Genomic DNA, 16,748 nt, shown 5'->3' on the forward strand with positions numbered 1-16,748 from the left:
ATTTCGCAGTGATTCACGTAACAGAGGAAGTGGCTTTGGCATGTAATCGATACCCTAGGTGAGGGCAGTGGAGTGAAGCTTGCTGGAGCAGCAGGGCCCCTTGTTAGAAACAACATAACCTATTCCTATTCATAAAGATGAGCTAAAGGGCAGGGACTGCTTATCCCAATACTCTAAATGATGAAAAGCTAATTTCAGGGATTGAAGTTCAGTGCTGAGGTGGGTGAGAAAGTTCTTGTATGGGGTCATACTCCATTGATTTGTGTGAGGACCATGTACCTTCCCCTAAACTTGCCCTAAGCATACAGGCTACAGTTATTTGGCCTGTTTGGTTTTAAATGGATTGAGTCCACATCCGTAAGTTTGCAGGTGACACCAAGCTAGGAGCAGGTGTGGAGCTGTTGGAGGGTAGGAGAGCCCTGCAGAGGGACCTGGCCAGGCTGGATGGGTGGGCAGAGGCCAATGGGATGAGACTGAACAAGGCCAAGTGCAGGGTTCTGCACTTTGACCACAACAATCCCAAGCAGCACTACAGGCTGGGGACAGAGTGGCTGAGAGCAGCCAGGAAGAAAGGGACCTGGGGGCACTGGTAGATAGCAGCTGATCATGAGCCAGCAGTGTGCCCAGGTGGCCAAGAGAGCCAATGGCATCCTGGCTTGTATCAGGAACAGTGTGGCCAGTAGGACAAGGGAGATTATTCTGCCCCTGTACTCAGCACTGGTCAGGCCACACCTTGAGTGCTGTGTCCAGTTCTGGGCCCCTCAATTCAAGAGAGATGTTGAGGTGCTGGAAGGTGTCCAGAGAAGGGCAACGAAGCTGCTGAGGGGCCTGGAACACAAACCCTGTGAGGAGAGGCTGAGGGAGCTGGGGGTGTGCAGCCTGAGGAAGAGGAGGCTCAGGGGTGACCTCATTGCTGTCTACAACTACCTGAAGGGACATTGTAGCCAGGTGGGGGTTGTGCTCTTCTCCCAGGCAATCAGCAACAGAAGAAGGGGACACAGTCTCAAGTTGTGCCGGGGTAGGTCTAGGCTGGATGTTAGGAGGAAGTTGTTGGCAGAGAGAGTGATTGGCATTGGAATGGGCTGCCCAGGGAGGTGGTGGAGTCACCATCCCTGGAGGTGTTCAAGACAGGCCTGGCTGGGGCACTTAGTGCCATGGTCTGGTTGACTGGCTAGGGCTGGGTGCTAGGTTGGACTGGATGATCTTGGAGGTCTCTTCCAACCTGGTTGATTCTGTGATTCTGTGATTCTATTCTATGAAATTGCTGGTCAGGACAGCAGTGATCTGTTGCTTGCTCCTGAGTAAAAGGTGAAGCTGTTTGCTGTGTGTAGCTGGCCTGTAGGTGTGCCAGCAAATATGATGTGCACTCTCCTTGGATTGTTACATGTTCTTTTGAGATTTATGACCTTTGGTGCTTATTCTCATCTCCTCTGTGCTGACCTGATAGTCTGTTAACCCCCTGGGAAATAATCTCACTTCTCTCTAGCATCTGAATAGCACCCAGCATGGTGCAGTTCTGCCTCCTACAGAGATCTGCAGATTCAAAGAATGATTTAGGCTGGAATAGGCCAGAACTGAAACTCTGGATGTAATTATTTGATATCTGTAGAATGGTTTAGGTTGGGAAGGACCTTAAAGGTCATCTACTTCTAACCCCCTTGTCATGGGCATAGACCTGGTTGCTCAAAGTCTCATCCAACCTGATCTTGAACACCTCCAAGAAGGACACATCCACAGCCTCCCTGAGCAACCTGTGCCAGTGTCTCACCAGCCTCACTGGAAAGAATTTCTTCCTAATCTCCAGTCTCAGTCTGCCCTTCTCAAGCTTCAATCCATTCCCTCTTGTTCTGTCACTACGAACCCCTGTCAGAAGTCCCTTGCTGGCTTTCCTGTGGGCCCCGTTCAGGTTGCTGCTCTAAGGTCTCATCACGTTGGCACGTTATGAGTGGAGAGTGCTCTGCTAACTTCCCCAGCTCTCAGAGTGGCCAGCAATCCGATACATGCTCTGTTGTCCAAGGTCAGCACTGCCCATCCATGCTAATGGCTTGTTCTGGCTGTGGGTATGGATCGCCGGGCAGGAAGGTGACGTACTGCAAACGCGGAGGGCTGACGCTGGTGCACTCAGAAGCTATTCACCTGGCTAATGGGTGCACCTCCAAGCGTATCCATCTTTCAATCATTTCTCTGGCATCCTACAAGACTACATGTTCCCTCAGGAGTCATCAGAACCTTCTACTTCTCCATGTACAGGGCTGACAAGATATCCCTTTAGACTCCTCTGCCTTGGCACAGAAGGGAGGGTACTTTCACTCCGAAGGTTTAAAAAGGGACCCCCAAACCTGTAGAAGATACTGTGACACATTATCCCAAGAAAAGAAGACCAAAGATTTGCCACTGAACTAAGTATGAAGGTGAGTGAGACTCTTTCGGTGCGTGAGAAATGTTTAGTTTGTAATTTATGCTTTCTCATGTGAGTAGAATATGTAGGAACTGTAGAGCAGGGGTGCTTAATAAGTTCAACTCAGAAATGACCTGTGAGAAGTAGAGATGGTGATAGCAGTGTGCTTCCAGTATTTGTAACAACAGGAATAGCAGAATGTGCTCTCAGACCCAGGGTGAAATAAATCACTGTGAATCACAGAGGTTTTCTGTTGCCCATCTCTGTTATCAATAGGTGAATAGCAACATGGGCTGTGCAAGCGAGCAGAGATACAGCTTGTTGGCAGAGGAAGCATGCTCCTTGCTTTGATTTGCATCTGCAACAGCACTGAACAACTCCAACAGTCCAGAAAGCCTGTCTTGTGATGTCTGTAACCATGATTGGTGCAAGTAGGATGCTAAGTTTAAGAACTTTATTTTCTTGAGGAAGTAGTGATCCACTCTCCCAGTTGGTTGGTTTGCTTGTTTGGAATCACAGATCCTCTACATTTCCTTTTTGTCTAAACTGTATGATTTAAGGTTTGGTAAACTCAAGATATGCTTTGTATCATTTCCCTCTCTTAGTTTCTTCATTATTCTCATTTCTGAAGGCTACCATGTCTTTGGAAATAGGAGCACAAAAGGTGCTTACCTCGATAAGCTGGTGCCCACAGCATGAGGCATGGAGCTGCTGGGCCAGGGTCCAGAGGACACTCCAAAGAGCAGAGGACTGGAGAACCTCCCCACTGGGGACAGGCTTAGAGTTGGGGCTGTTCAGCCTGGAGCAAAGAAGGCTCTAGGGAGACCTTAGAGCAGCCTTCCAGTACCTGAAGGGCACCAACAAGAAAGCTAGGGAGGGACTTTTTACAAGGGCTTATAGCGAGAGGATGAGAGGCAGTGGCCTTAAGCTTGAGGAGTGTAGACTCAGACTGAAATCTAGGAAGAAGTTCTTTACAGTGAGGGTTGTGAGACACTGGAACAGGTTGCCCAGGGAGGATGTTCAAGGCCAGGCTAGGTGATGGATGTTAGGAACAAGTTCTGCACCATGAGCGTGCTGGAGCACTGCAACAGGTTGCCCAGGGAGGGAGTTGAGGCCTCATCCCTGAAGATATTCAAGGTGAGGCTGGACAAAGATGTGAGCAAGCAGATCTAGTGGAGGATGCCTCTGTTGACTGCAAGGGGGTTGGACTAGATGACCTTTGGAGGTTCCTTCCAACTCCTTCCAACTTCCTACTCCAAGCCCTTCTATAAACCTATGACTCTGTGTCTTGAGCAACCTGGTCTAGTGGAAGGTGTCCCTGCCCATGGCAAGGGGTTGTAAAAAGATGGCCTTCAAAGTTCCTTCCAGCCTCAGCCACTGTAGGAGCCTATGATTGTGTGATAGCAGTTCTCAGCAGCACTCTTTATGATGGCCATGAGTGGAGAGAGTCAAGTCTGTCCGATTTAATACTCATCCTCCCAACAGATCACTGCATTGGAGCTGAAATAGCCATTGACCAAGAGGAGGTTTGGCAGTAAGGCAGGGAGAACAGAGCTACTGGAAACACCCTCACATTTAGATCTGAAGTTGAGGTGATCTGCAAATCTGAAAGGCTTTTCCCGTGCCTTGGTGTCTTCTGTTGTGCACAGGGACTGCGCAAAGTGGCAGCATCTGCAGTGGCTCTGTTCCTGGCAGCGTCCTTCATATCTTTCTCCTGGAGTGCACCTCAGGTAAACTGCTCCCTCAGGCAGTCACGGGGGGCTGGGCTGTAAGTGTTGTACCACTTAGCAATGGCACACAGCACTGACAGGCATCTTCCCTTTTTTTTTTGACACAAGGCTCATTTCCAAAGGCGAAACTGGACTCCTCAGGCCATGCTGTATTTGAAGGGTGCACGTAAGTCCCAGGCTCTTTCTGTTTTGAAGAGGTAACTTTTTTTACTACTGGAGTATTCCTCACCTGCTTGGCTCCATGCAACCAGTAAATCCTCAGGAATGCTGTGGAGCTGTAAGTGCTGAGGCCTGCAGGACTGTGCTAATTAGTTACTTCTTCTTGTCTCTGAAGCAGTGGCATTACTGTATTTAATTAGTTGCTTGTTTGCTTATCTAGGAGAAATCAAAGAGAGCAAGCATAGGAAGAAGAAAAGCAAAACAAAGCACAGAAAGTTCCTAGAGTTTGAAGGCTGATTGTAAAACCAACCAGAGGATAACTTTTCTTGTCTGAAATAACCTTAAAGGGAGTTTAAGGCACACTGGATGAAGTTACTCCTTATTCATACTCAGCCTTTATTAAAACATCTTTCAAACGAGAGGAAAACACAAATCCCTATTCCAAGCATCTTACCTTAGAGTTGGCAGTAAGCATCCTCTTCTAAGGACAGCTTGGATGTCAGTGTTACCACTTTTCTGGTGTTAAGGGTGTGCAGATGACCTGGTGAGTTTCTATTGTTAGCATATTCTTCCCCTGTACTCAGCACTGGTCAGACCACACCTTGAGTACTGTGTCCAGTTCTGGGCCCCTCAATTCAAGAAGGATGTTGAGGTGCTGGAACATGTCCAGAGAAGGGCAACAAAGCTGGTGAGGGGCCTGGAGCACAAATCCTATGAGGAGAGGTTGAGGGAGCTGGGCCTGTTTAGCCTGGAGAAGAGGAGGCTCAGGGGTGATCTTATTACTGTCTACAAGTGCCTGAAGGGGCATTGTAGCCAGGTGGGGGGTGGCCTCTTCTCCCAGGCAACCAGCAATAGAACAAGGGGACACAGTCTCAAGTTGTGCCAGGGTAGGTATAGGCTGGATATTAGGAAGAAGTTCTTCACAGAGAGAGTGATTGGCATTGGAATGGGCTGCCCAGGGAGGTGGTGGAGGCACCGTCCCTGGGGGTCTTCAAGAAAAGCCTGGCTGAGGCACTTAGTGCCATGGTCTGGTTGATTGGTTAGGGCTGGGTGCTAGGTTGGACTGGATGATCTTGGAGGTCTCTTCCAACCTGCTTGATTCTATGATTCTATGATTCTATGATTCATAGAGCTAAAGAAGTATTAAATACAAAGGTAAAATTCAGAGCCAGAGAGAGATGCAATAATAATACCACTGGGAAAAAACCCCCTACCCTGGCTCCAAATGGCTCTTAAGTGTAATTAAGTTCTGATGACATTAATAAAATCATTTTATTCACATAAGCAAAGGATTTGCCTTTGGTTGTTTAATGCTTCAAACTAAATAATGCTCTGTGGTACTTCTGTACTGATCTCTGGCTGCATAGAAAGTAATATAATTTGATTTCTTAGTTGCCTGGGTTTTTGTTTTGTCAAACAGAAATAGCCCTTTAAAATGTAAGACTTGACAGTCCAGCAAAGAGAGTGAAGGCTTTTGACCATACAGCAGTCAAGAAAAGACTTCCCTCTGTACAGCTCCTAGAGCAGGGCAATACAAATGAAAAGTGCTGCAGCACCAGTTGTGTGCAATGAAGTGTGGCTTGTGTGTTTGGGCTCAGAAGTGGCTGTTGCCTATTTGGAAAGAGCCTGGGGTGGATTGATGCCTTTCATCTTTAAGTTTGTAAAAGTATTGCTCCAATTCTGTCTTTTGAGAAGTAGGGGCTTGTAAAGTAGGAATTCCAAGAGGTCTGGGAGGTTGTTTTCCACTCTTTTTCACTGCTTTGCAGAGGGACGTCGATTCATCTCAGATGAGAACCAGCAAAAGAATCTGTACGAGAGGATGCAGCTTGGTGAGTTCATGTGCATGGGTGGGCAGAACACATCAACCTGTCCTCAGTTTGTGGGAGAAATCTGTGGAAATTGTAGGTGATTTGGTTTTCTGTAATTATATTCAAGGAAGTGTCCCTGCTCATCGCAGGGGGATTTGGAATAGATGATCCTTAAGATCCCTTCCCACCCAAACCAAACCTACTCTGTGAAGATAAGGCTTCTTTATGGTCTTGTCCCTGATGTGATGTGTTTGTGGAGACTGCTCTGAAACTTGGGGATGTCAGCTGATGAAAAATTCACCAGGAGCCAGCAATGGTCACTGGCAGCCCAGAAGGCAGCTGTGTGCTGGGCTGCATCCAAAGCAGGAAGAGCAGCAGCACAGGGAGGGGATTCTGCCTCTCTGCTCTGCTGAGACCCCACCTGCAGCACTGCCTCCAGTTCTGGTGCTGCAAGTGTAAGAGGGACATGGAGCTGCTGGAGTGGGTCTAGAGGAGGCCTTGAAGATGATCAGAGGGATGGAGAGCCTCCCTTGTGGGCACAGGCTGAGAGTTTGGGCTGATGAGCTTGGAGAAGAGAAGGCTCCAGGGAAACTTTAGAGCAGCCTTCCAGTACCTGAAGAGGGCTACAATAAAGGGATTTTTTCCCAAGGGCTTGTAACGACAGGATGAGAGGGAATAGACTGAAGCTTGAGGAGGGCAGATTGAGACTGGAGATTAGGAAAAAAATGTTGAGAGTGGTGAGACACTGGAACTGGTTGTCCAGGGAGGCTGTGGATGCCTCCTTTCTGGAGGTGTTTGAGGCTGGATCAGGCCTTGAGCAACCTGTTCTAGTGGGAAGTGTCCCTGCCTATGGTGGGGGGTTGGAGCTGGATGATCTTTAAAGTCCCTTCCAACCTAAACCATCCTATAAAACTATTTATGCTAGAAAAGGTTTCTGGAGGAAACAGAATGTTACAACAAAGTAAAGGATATGCAAAAAAAAAAGAAAGGTTCTTTTTACCTTTTACCTTAAAACCAGCCTCTTTTTAAACAGATTGCCAATCTCTTCTGTGTTAGGTCTTTATCTGGCTGCTCTGGGCAGAGAATGTTAGGAAGAGAAAGGGATACTAAGATTCTTTTCTCTTTGGGTCTTCAGTTAGAGAGATATATAAATGCCAGTAACAAACCATGCACCTCTGATTTTCTGCTTCTAGAAACACGCAGCCAAAACACAAATCCTTTATCTCTTTCTGAAGCTGCAGCACTCATCTTTAGCTCCTTGTGGAATACACAAGAAGGAGGTAAATGAATGTTTTGTCTGAGTTTTTTAAAAGGAGTTTATCAGTGTTTCATTTACTAAACCATGTAGTAAATTGATCTGAAAGTCCTTATTTGCAAAAGGTATCAATCCACAGAGTGCACACATTGGGGTGTACAGATGGGAACATAAAGGAGATTCATGGTAGCAGGTGAACTTTTGTATATTCTGCTTTTAGTTTGGTTTTGTGATTCCTTTATTGGTTTAGATTCAAAGGAGTGGCTATTTTGAATGCACTTTTCAAACCCTAAACTCTTCAGGGGCTCCTTTTTCTCCAGAATATTGTTTGCTTGTGAGATTTTAGTTCCTCTGTTGCCTTTATGTCCTGGCAAAAAGGCTTAAAAGAATCATAAAAAGCCCCAGAAGAGGAACTGTGGGAGTCACATCTGGCTCCTGAGAGCTCTGTCACTTGCACAACTGACAAAGGGTCCAAATGACATTTAGAGGCAGAGTCCTGAAATAGCCTCAAACATCCCTTAATTCATTCATGTGTTCGGCCTCCTCACTACCTGCTTCCTCCCCACCTGCTACATGCTTCCACTTCAGCCTGGAACACAAAGCCTATGAGGAGAGGCTGAGGGAGCTGGGAGTGTGCAGCCTGAGGAAGAGGAGGCTCAGGGGTGACCTCATTGCTGTCTGCAACTGCCTGAAGGGAGGTTGTAGCCAGGTGGGGGGTGGCCTCTTCTCCCAGGCAACCAGCAACAGAACAAGGGGACACAGTCTCAAGTTGTGCCGGGGTAGGTCTAGGCTGGATGTTAGGAGGAAGTTCTTGCCAGAGAGAGTGATTGGCATTGGAATGGGCTGCCCAGGGAGGTGGTGGAGTCACTGTCCCTGGAGGTGTTTAAGAAGAGACTGGCTGAGGCACTTAGTGCCATGGTCTGGTTGACTGGATAGGGCTGGGTGCTAGGTTGGAGTGGATGATCTTGGAGGTCTCTTCCAACCTGGTTGATTCTATGATTCTAATTTCAGAGCCTCAGAACACCTGTCCACAACACCCCTTGCAGACCCCAGCTAGTGAGGCAGGCTTAAATAACCTGTGTTGGCTCACTTCCTTTACCCACCTTGTCCTCCCTTAAATGAGAAGTCCTGTGTTTCCCAGCTCCCTCACCCTGCTATGCTTCTCCTTTCCTCCTCAGACCAGGGATATGCCAGAGCAAGGAGACACAGTCTCAAGTTGTGCTGGGGGAAGTATAGGCTGGATGTTAGGGGGAAGTTCTTCACAGAGAGAGTGATTGGCATTGGAATGGGCTGCCCAGGGAGGTGGTGGAGGCACCGTCCCTGGAGGTGTTCAAGAAAAGCCTGGATGAGGCACTTAGTGCCATGGTCTGGTTGACTGGCTAGGGCTGGGTGCTAGGTTGGACTGGATGATCTTGGAGGTCTCTTCCAACCTGGTTGATTCTATGATTCTATGAAACTGTGATTATTTCTACAGACACCTGCATCTCTCAGCTAGGCCTAGACCTGTGTCTGAGCCACACCTCTCCTCAAAGCTTTAGCTGCCCGAACATGCCTTTATCTACAGCTCATGTTTCTCCATTGTGTCTTAACAGCTGAAGAAGAAACCGGTGATCATCACCCTGGCTCCTCGACAGATAAACTGTCTAACTGGTGAAATACCTCAAGGACCTTTAACATTTGTACTGCCCTGAGATCATGCCTTGTGTATTTCCTCCATCCTCACTTCAGTTCCCGAGGGGTGCTGTGTATACACCTCGCAAAATCGTGAATGCTTCTGAGTTATTAGAATGATTAACCTTTAATAGTTCAAATAAGGGAAGTACTTAAGTTCCTGCTCTGTTTAAGACCATTTCCTATGTCCTACCCAAAACTTAAACCACACTGTACCATCTTACCTGAAAAGATGATTAAAATTGTCTTTTAAAACAACTTCTTCATTGAAATCAATTTTTCAGTGGTCATTGGGAAACTTTAACACCTTCCCCTCAGCTGTACATTGATTTCTGATGAAGGTAAATTCCTTCATCACCTCATGGCTGTCCATGTCAGTGGCTGATGATCAGTGAAGTCAGTGAGATATGAAACCAATGCAGCTACCTTTGACTGCAAAGACAGGGATTATTTTTCATCTGCCACCACAGAGAACAGGCAGCACCACTAAGTCACACCTCATTGCTGCTCCAGTTACTTACCTGCACAAGCTGGAGAGGTGGGCCAAGGTGAACCTCATGAGGTTCAACAAGAGCAAGTGCAGAGTCCCACAGCTGGGTCAGAACAAGCCTCATTATCAACCGGGGCCAGGGGATGAGGTGATAGAAAGCAGCCTTGTGGAAAAGGGCTTGGAAGTGCTGGTGGATGAGAAGCTGGACATGGACCAACAATGTGCACTTGTAGCCTGGAAGGCAAACAGCAGCCTGGGCTGCATCAAAAGCAGTATGGCCAGAGATGGAGAGAGGTGATTCTGCCTCTCTGCTCTGGTGAGATCTCACCTGGACTGCTGCATCCAGCTTTGGATCCCTCAACATAGGAAGGACATGGACCTAATGGAGAGGGTCCACAGGAGGGCCATAAAGATGATCAGGAGCTGGAGCACCTTTGCTGTGAGGACAGGCTGAGGGAGCTGGGCTTGTTCAGCCTGGAGAAGAGAAGACTCCAGGCAGACCTAACAGCAGCCTGCTAGGACCTGAAGGGGGCTACAAGAAGGATGCAGAGGGATTGTTTGCAAAGGCCTGCAGGGACAGGACAAGGGACAATGGTTTGAAGTGAGTGCAGAGCAGATTTAGATTGGATATTAGGAACAAGTCCTGCACCATGAGGGTGCTGGAACCCTGCCCAGGGAAGGAGTTGAGGCCCCATCCCTGGAGATAGTTGGGGTCAGGCTGCACAAGGCTGTGAGCAAGCTGCTGTAGTGGAGGATGTCCCTGCTGACTGCAGGTGGGTTGGACTCATGACCTTCGGAGGTCCCTTCCAAGCCATTCTATGACTTTAAATTCTGAACAGCCCTGCTGAGCCAGTCTAACCACGGAAAGATTGCCTGGGGGTAGGACTTAGATGAACAGAGCCTCATGAATGACTATGGCCAAGACTAACTGCTGCTGTCAGGAGGCACGGTGCTGTTGGAGCTGGTGCGGTGGGCTAGCCACAGATCTCGAGTCCCGCATGACAAGAGGCACACAGTGTTAATTGCATCACTGTTGTGCTTTGTTGTTGGCCTGTTTTTTTAGCTGCAGAACTGGAATTGCAGATAAATTAATGATCATTCCATGCTGATAAGGATATTTTTAACATTACTGATGTAGTTCTGTGGTCTTACTTGGAAGCCCTCTGCAGCCACATGATTCTTGTGTCCAAGCAATGATGTTTTCTTATTTTAACCTTTAGCCTTAGTCATGCTCTTCATCTTTTAATGTTGCTTTATTCTGATCTTTCTCATGACATTGCCAATTAATTAAGGTAACTGACGCTGTAATGTTGCTCCTCCTGGACACAAAGAAACACAGCTGAAGGAACAGAGGAGTTAATTTTGATCATGGAGCTATATAGGCACTTTCAGTGCTGTTTACAATCTATGTCATTTCATGGAGGAACACAACAGGAGAAATCAGAATGTCCTTGTTTGCTCATTTTTGATCAACAGCAGTGTATGTTGTGTGGCAGAGGGCATTCAGGATGGATTTCACACATTCACAGGTTGGAAGGGACCCTCGAAGGTCATCTTGTTCAACCCCCCTCAGTCACCACAGGGACACCTCCAACAAGATCAGGCTGCCAAGGGCCACACTGAGTCTCATCTTGAATGTCTCCAAGGATGGGGCCTCAACTACCTCCCTGGGCAACCTGTTGCAGTGTTCCAGCACCCTCATGGTGCAGAGCTTGTTCCTAACATCCAATCTACATCTACCCTTCTCTAATTTCAAACCATTGTCCCTCTCCCTATCTGTACAGACAGTACCTCTGCGGCCTTCTTGCAGGCCCCCTTAGCATGACAAGGTCTCTTCTAGAAGTGAAATAGAACATGGACTGCTGGGGCAAGTGGACAGACTGGAGTTAGTCATCTTTGAATGCTGTGACCTTGCTCTGTGGCACACAGGTTTGTCTGCAGGGGATGGCATTACTGAAGGACATTTTGCCATTCTCTTTAGCCAAGTAACCTTCATTACCTCCCAAAGTCGTTTGTTAAATTAACAAAGGCAGGAGGAAACCAATGAAAGAGACATACCAGAGAAATCAGAAAATAAATGGTCTGCTGTTTATTGTGGGTCTAAATGACTTCAGAAAGATGACTTCATTCATCTCCAAAATTCAAATGCCCACTGCAGAAGACATACAGGAACTATTTTTTGCCACTGGATCAAGACACTTCTGTGTGTTGTAAAAAAAAAAGTTGGAAACTAAGCTTACAATAAACAGCATAAGGAAAAGGAAAGACCATTTTCTTTTCAGTGTACCTTTTTTTACCCCGCCAAAGTTGTTCGTTTGGGTTTCTTTGTCTAACATTTTTGATCTCTGGCTTAAAGTTCATGTTAGTTTGGGAGGAAAAGGGGAAACAAATGAAGCAGGAATGCATTTGGGACACCCATAGTGGATCTGTCAGCATAGACTATGATTGATATAGGTGATTATGTGGATAAAGGTGTGATCTGCAGTTTGGATAAGCTCCTGAGGGGATTGTTGCATTCTCTAGGTTTATTAAACTTGAGAAATCTCTTCTACCTCCAAAGGGCACAGAAGGATTGTGATTTCAAACTACTGTCAAGGTGAAGCAGCACTAGGTTTTCAAACAGTGTAGCTCAAGTGACATTTAAGATTTCCCTAATTATATCACACTGACCTTAACACAAAGCTTGCCAAGTCTACAGGAGAAGCTGCTGAATGGACAGAGAGACCCTGCCAGGGCAAGAGCAATTCATTCAGTTCCTGTATTCTCCATGCTGCTTCTTTTTTCCTTGTGGCAATGCTCCAAAGGAAAAGGGAGACTTGATATTTTGCCTGTCCCTTTCAGCCTCCTCATCCTCATCGTATCTTTCATCCTCATCTTCATCTTCACTATGGCGAGGGCTGGAAGGCTGAGAGGCAGAAGGTGATGGTGGTACTGACGAAGGCCTGGGGTACCTGAAACCTTCCGTCTGGCAGAGAGAGAAGCAAGTTGTACATGAGGTTATCAGAGTATTGCTTAGTAGTTTATGGCTGTCAGCACTTCAAAAGAAACCAGTGATGGGATATCAGTTAGACCTGTGCTGCACTCTCAAAACTAAGCCTGAACCCAGATCACATCAGTCCTGCTCTGACAGTGAGTACATGCTTGTTTGGCAGGGATCTTTAGCCTGTGTCATAAGCAGTATTCTGCCCTGCCAGCACTGCTTTTAGACAAATATGAGTATCTGTACTCAGCCTTCAAACCATCAACAAGACACAAAATTCTTCTCTACTCTGTAGTCAGAATTCAGTCCAAAGGTTTAAAAGGTTTTTTTAGTTAGAATGTCAATACCTGCAAAGCCAGAACCAAGCCAGGGGGTTTGGTCTGAGCCTTCTTTCTCCTTAGTTAAAAAAGCAGGAGTTGCTCTCTGAGGCATCAGAGCAACACTGGATCTGAGCAGCCTCCTTTCTCAAATTCGTTCTAATATTTACTGTGCAAGCACTTTTTTGAAGGTATGCCTTTAAAGTCAGCCCATGCAGCTCCAGCCACAGTCCTCTGCTCACATACCACATTTAGATGAAGGCAATGCTTTGCCTTGCTTTCCCTAGAACATCCTTTCACAGCTCCTCTTTCTGTGGTTTGTGCAGAACATCTCTAACAGCATTTAATCAGAAGCTGACACTTCTCAAATAGGAGTTTCAAGGGCATGTTCCTCAGCTGTTCTGAAGTGGCCTAGTTCCATCCAGCTCACCCTAAATCATCTGAAGTACTGTTCCTGTGTTGCACCTGGTACCCTCAATGTTTGCATCTGATACCATTTCAGCTGGAGCTACGGACTATAACTTGTTGAGCTTTTAACTGAGTTCCTATTTCCTTTCATTTAAAACCTTCTCCTTTCTTCTCTCTCTTCCCAGACACACATGCAGACACAGACACTCTCTCTCTCTCTCCTTGTAAACAGCTGAAATGCAGATGAACTCCTGCTCAAAAGCAGAGTTTACCTTTGGTGGAGCATTTGGTTCCATCTCAAATTTATCTGGAAATGTTCTGCTGAGGGCCAAGTGTCTGGCGTGCATGTAATACTGCAAAATAAAAGAGAAGCCTTTACCAGTGAAGGATGTCTTGGTAGACGAGGCTGGAAAAAGAAGAGAACATCAATCTTCTAAAAGAGAATGCTGAACAAAGGCTAAACATGTTCTCATCTAAGCAGAATCCAACTGATATCACTGCTGACATGTGATGAACATAGTGTTGGGAAGCAGTGAGCCATTCATGTTAGATCCACACTGAAGCAGAGTCTGGAGCAGAAGATGAAGGAGGTTTCTGTAAGGCTAAGATGTCTAAAGATGGCAACCAGCATTTGTCTCAGGCAGTGATAGTTATTCTTTATGACTCACACACCCTGCCTAGGTATCTCCAGTCCAACAGGTCTGAGAGCCTCTCGGTTCGGTTCCTTTGGATGATCCTCTGGCGGCGGGACTGCTGACAGAATCCATACAGGAACTGAGTCAGCTGGTTGCACGATTCATCAGGTGACTGGAACCTCCTGTCAACTATGTAGATGCCTGAGGGACACAAAAAAGTTGAAGACGAGTTGGGGTGCTGGTGAGTTGAGGATGGGTCAGAACAATCCTCATTATCAATACAGGCTGGGGGATGAGGTGATAAAAAGCAGCCCTGTGGAAAAGGACCTGGGAGTTCTGGTGGATGAGAAGCTGGACATAAACCAACAGCATGCACTTGCAGCCCAGAAGGCTAAAGGTATCCTGATCTAGTGGAGCATGTCCCTGCTGACTGCAGGGGGGTTGGACTAGATGACCTTTGAAGGTCATCTTCCAACCCAAACCATTCTATGATAATCACATTTTGTTTGATGAGTGGCTTTGATGTCCCAGTGCTGCCTCCTCAGACTCTTCAAAAAGAAGCAAAATTTCCATGCTTCTTTTGAAAGGCTTCAAGTGTTAAGAGTCTCAAGCTATGCCAGGGGAGATTTAGGCTGGAGGTGAGGAGAAAGTTCTTCACTGAGAGAGTCATTGGACACTGGAATGGGCTGCCCGGGGAGGTGGTGGAGTCGCCGTCCCTGGAGCTGTTCAAGGCAGGACTGGACGTGGCACTTGGTGCCATGGTCTGGCCTTGAGCTCTGTGGTAAAGGGTTGGACTTGATGATCTATGAGGTCTCTTCCAACCTTGGTGATACTGTGAGTGTAGCCAGAGGCATTACAGGGAAGTGGTGAGAGACTCTAGAATAGTCTGAGTTTGGAAGGTTAAAGCAGAAAAAAAGGAGACAAAAGAAGAGAGAACCTGAAAGGTGTTTGGATAAATATAAAAGCTGGAATGGCTTGTTGAACAGAACAAGATATTCAGAGCTCTGAACATACTCCCCTGCAGTAGTGGAAGCATGCAGCTGAGGACTAACTGCATCCTTGCTGCAAGGTTTGCCTTCCTAGCACAGAGCTGCTGTTCTGATACGGTGTTAACAGACTTACCGTAAGCTGCTGGGTCAGCAACATGTTCCTGCATGAAACAGCCGAACCCAGAGAGGTTTGTGGTCACACTGGGAATGCCCATCACAGTACACTCAGCTGCCAAAAGAAACAGACAAAAAGCAGTTCAGGGCAGTGTGCTTAAAATTAAGGGGTCTGGTGAGTAGGTCAAGAGAGGTTCTCCTGCCCCTCTGCTCTGCCCTGGTGAGGCTCCATCCAGAGCACTGTGTTGAGTTCTGGGCCCCCCAGTTCAAGAGGGACATAGAACTGCTCGAGAGAGTCCACCACAGAGCCACAAAGATGATTAAGGGAATGGAACATCTCTCTTACGAGGAGAGACTGAGGCAGCTGAGGCTCTTTAGCTTGAGGAGACTGAGAGGTGACCTCATGAATGTTTATAAAGAGGGTGAGTGCCAGGAGGCTGGAGCCAGGCTCTGCTCAGTGATGTCCAATGACAGGACAAGGGGCAATGGGTGCAAGTTGAGGCATAGGAATTTTCATGTACATGAGGAGTGACTTCCTTGCTGTGAGGGTGACAGAACACTGGAACAGGCTGCCCAGGGGGGTTGTGGAGTCTCCCTCTCTGGAGGTATTCAAAACCCACCTGGGAACGATCCTGTGTGATCTGACATAGGTGATCCTACTGGATCCTACTGGTGGGTTGGACTGGATGAGCTTTTGCGGTCCCTTCCAGCCCCTGACATTCTGTGTGTGATTCTGTGTGTGTGTGAAATGGTTTCAGCTTGAGAGGAAATAAAGGAAAAGCAATAGGCAGCCAGAAGGTCCCATTATATTACAGCTGCTCTGATAGCATCGAGTGAAAACTGTTATGCTTTGTCGTGGACTTAGAGAAGAACAGAAATCTTACTAGGAAAACTTCACAGGGGTTTTGTGAACATAACTTTTCTTCCACAGCATCTAAGCTGAAAAGTTTCTGAGAGTCCAGTGTTGAAACAGAGAACCCCTCTGCTCTACTACGGTGAGATCTTATCTGGAGTGCTGTGTCCAGCTCTGGGGCCCTCAACATAAAAGAGACATGGACCTGCTGGAGTGAGTCCAGAGAAGGGCCATCAAGGTGATCAGAAGAGTGGGACAGGCTGAAAGAATCTGAGCTGTTCAGCCTGGAGAAGAGAAGGCACTAGGGAGACCTTCTCAGATACCTTTCAGTCTCTGAGGGCAACCTACAGGAAGGCTGGGGAGGGACTGTTTAGAAGGGCTTGGAGTGATAGGAGGGGCAATGGTTTGAAAGTGGAGCAGGGCAGATTCAGGTTGGACATCAGGAAGAAGTTCTTCACTATGAGAATGGTGAAATACTGGATCAGGGTGCCCAGGGATGTGGCTGGGGCCCTGTCCCTGGAGGCTTTCAAGATCAACCTTTATCTGGCCCTGGGCAGCCTGATCTAGTAGGAGATGTCCCTGCTGAGTGCAGGGGGGTTGAACAAGATGATCTTTAAGGGTCCCTTCCAACCTGATGCAATCTGTGAACCCAAATATATGGTCTATACTGGTTGGATTTTACATTGAAGCCCCAGATACAGACATATTCCTTAGTTACTCACAGCTATACACAAAACTGACCCTCTTGAGTACAGGAGTATGTTAAGCTTTGCATTTTGATATTCCTTGTTTGTAAACTGGTCCCTGTAGCCAAGCAACCAACCTCCTCATCAACTCAGAACTGCATTCAAAATAAAAGTGGAGCTGGTTTTAGAAAAGTAGAAAAAGGATGCATCATTTGCAGTGATTTCTGTCATCTCTGTCAGAATAACTTTGCCAAG

The 16,748-nt window shown here is 47.1% G+C and overlaps 2 protein-coding genes across 2 annotated transcripts in view; one reads left to right on the forward strand and one right to left on the reverse strand.

The window, feature by feature from the left end:
- The first annotated feature begins 2,405 nt into the window (after positions 1-2,405).
- Positions 2,406-9,210, forward strand: SPX (spexin hormone). Its single transcript, XM_064156013.1, has 6 exons — positions 2,406-2,411; positions 4,048-4,128; positions 4,237-4,294; positions 6,054-6,116; positions 7,289-7,375; positions 8,943-9,210. The coding sequence occupies exons 1-6, from the start codon at positions 2,406-2,408 to the stop codon at positions 9,002-9,004; spliced, it is 357 nt and encodes a 118-aa protein (XP_064012083.1). The 3' UTR covers positions 9,005-9,210.
- Positions 9,211-11,577: 2,367 nt separating this feature from the next.
- Positions 11,578-16,748, reverse strand: part of GYS2 (glycogen synthase 2) — a 59,719-nt gene continuing 54,548 nt past the window's right edge. Inside the window, exons 14-17 of the mRNA XM_064155931.1 lie at positions 14,974-15,069; positions 13,889-14,052; positions 13,489-13,569; positions 11,578-12,476 (exon numbers count right to left, since the gene is read on the reverse strand). Coding sequence (XP_064012001.1) covers positions 12,261-12,476; positions 13,489-13,569; positions 13,889-14,052; positions 14,974-15,069 — 557 coding nt within the window. The 3' untranslated portion in view covers positions 11,578-12,260. The remainder of the gene's footprint in view (positions 12,477-13,488; positions 13,570-13,888; positions 14,053-14,973; positions 15,070-16,748) is intronic.

Source organism: Pogoniulus pusillus, chromosome 15 (assembly GCF_015220805.1).
Source record: "Pogoniulus pusillus isolate bPogPus1 chromosome 15, bPogPus1.pri, whole genome shotgun sequence".
NCBI lineage: Eukaryota > Metazoa > Chordata > Aves > Piciformes > Lybiidae > Pogoniulus > Pogoniulus pusillus.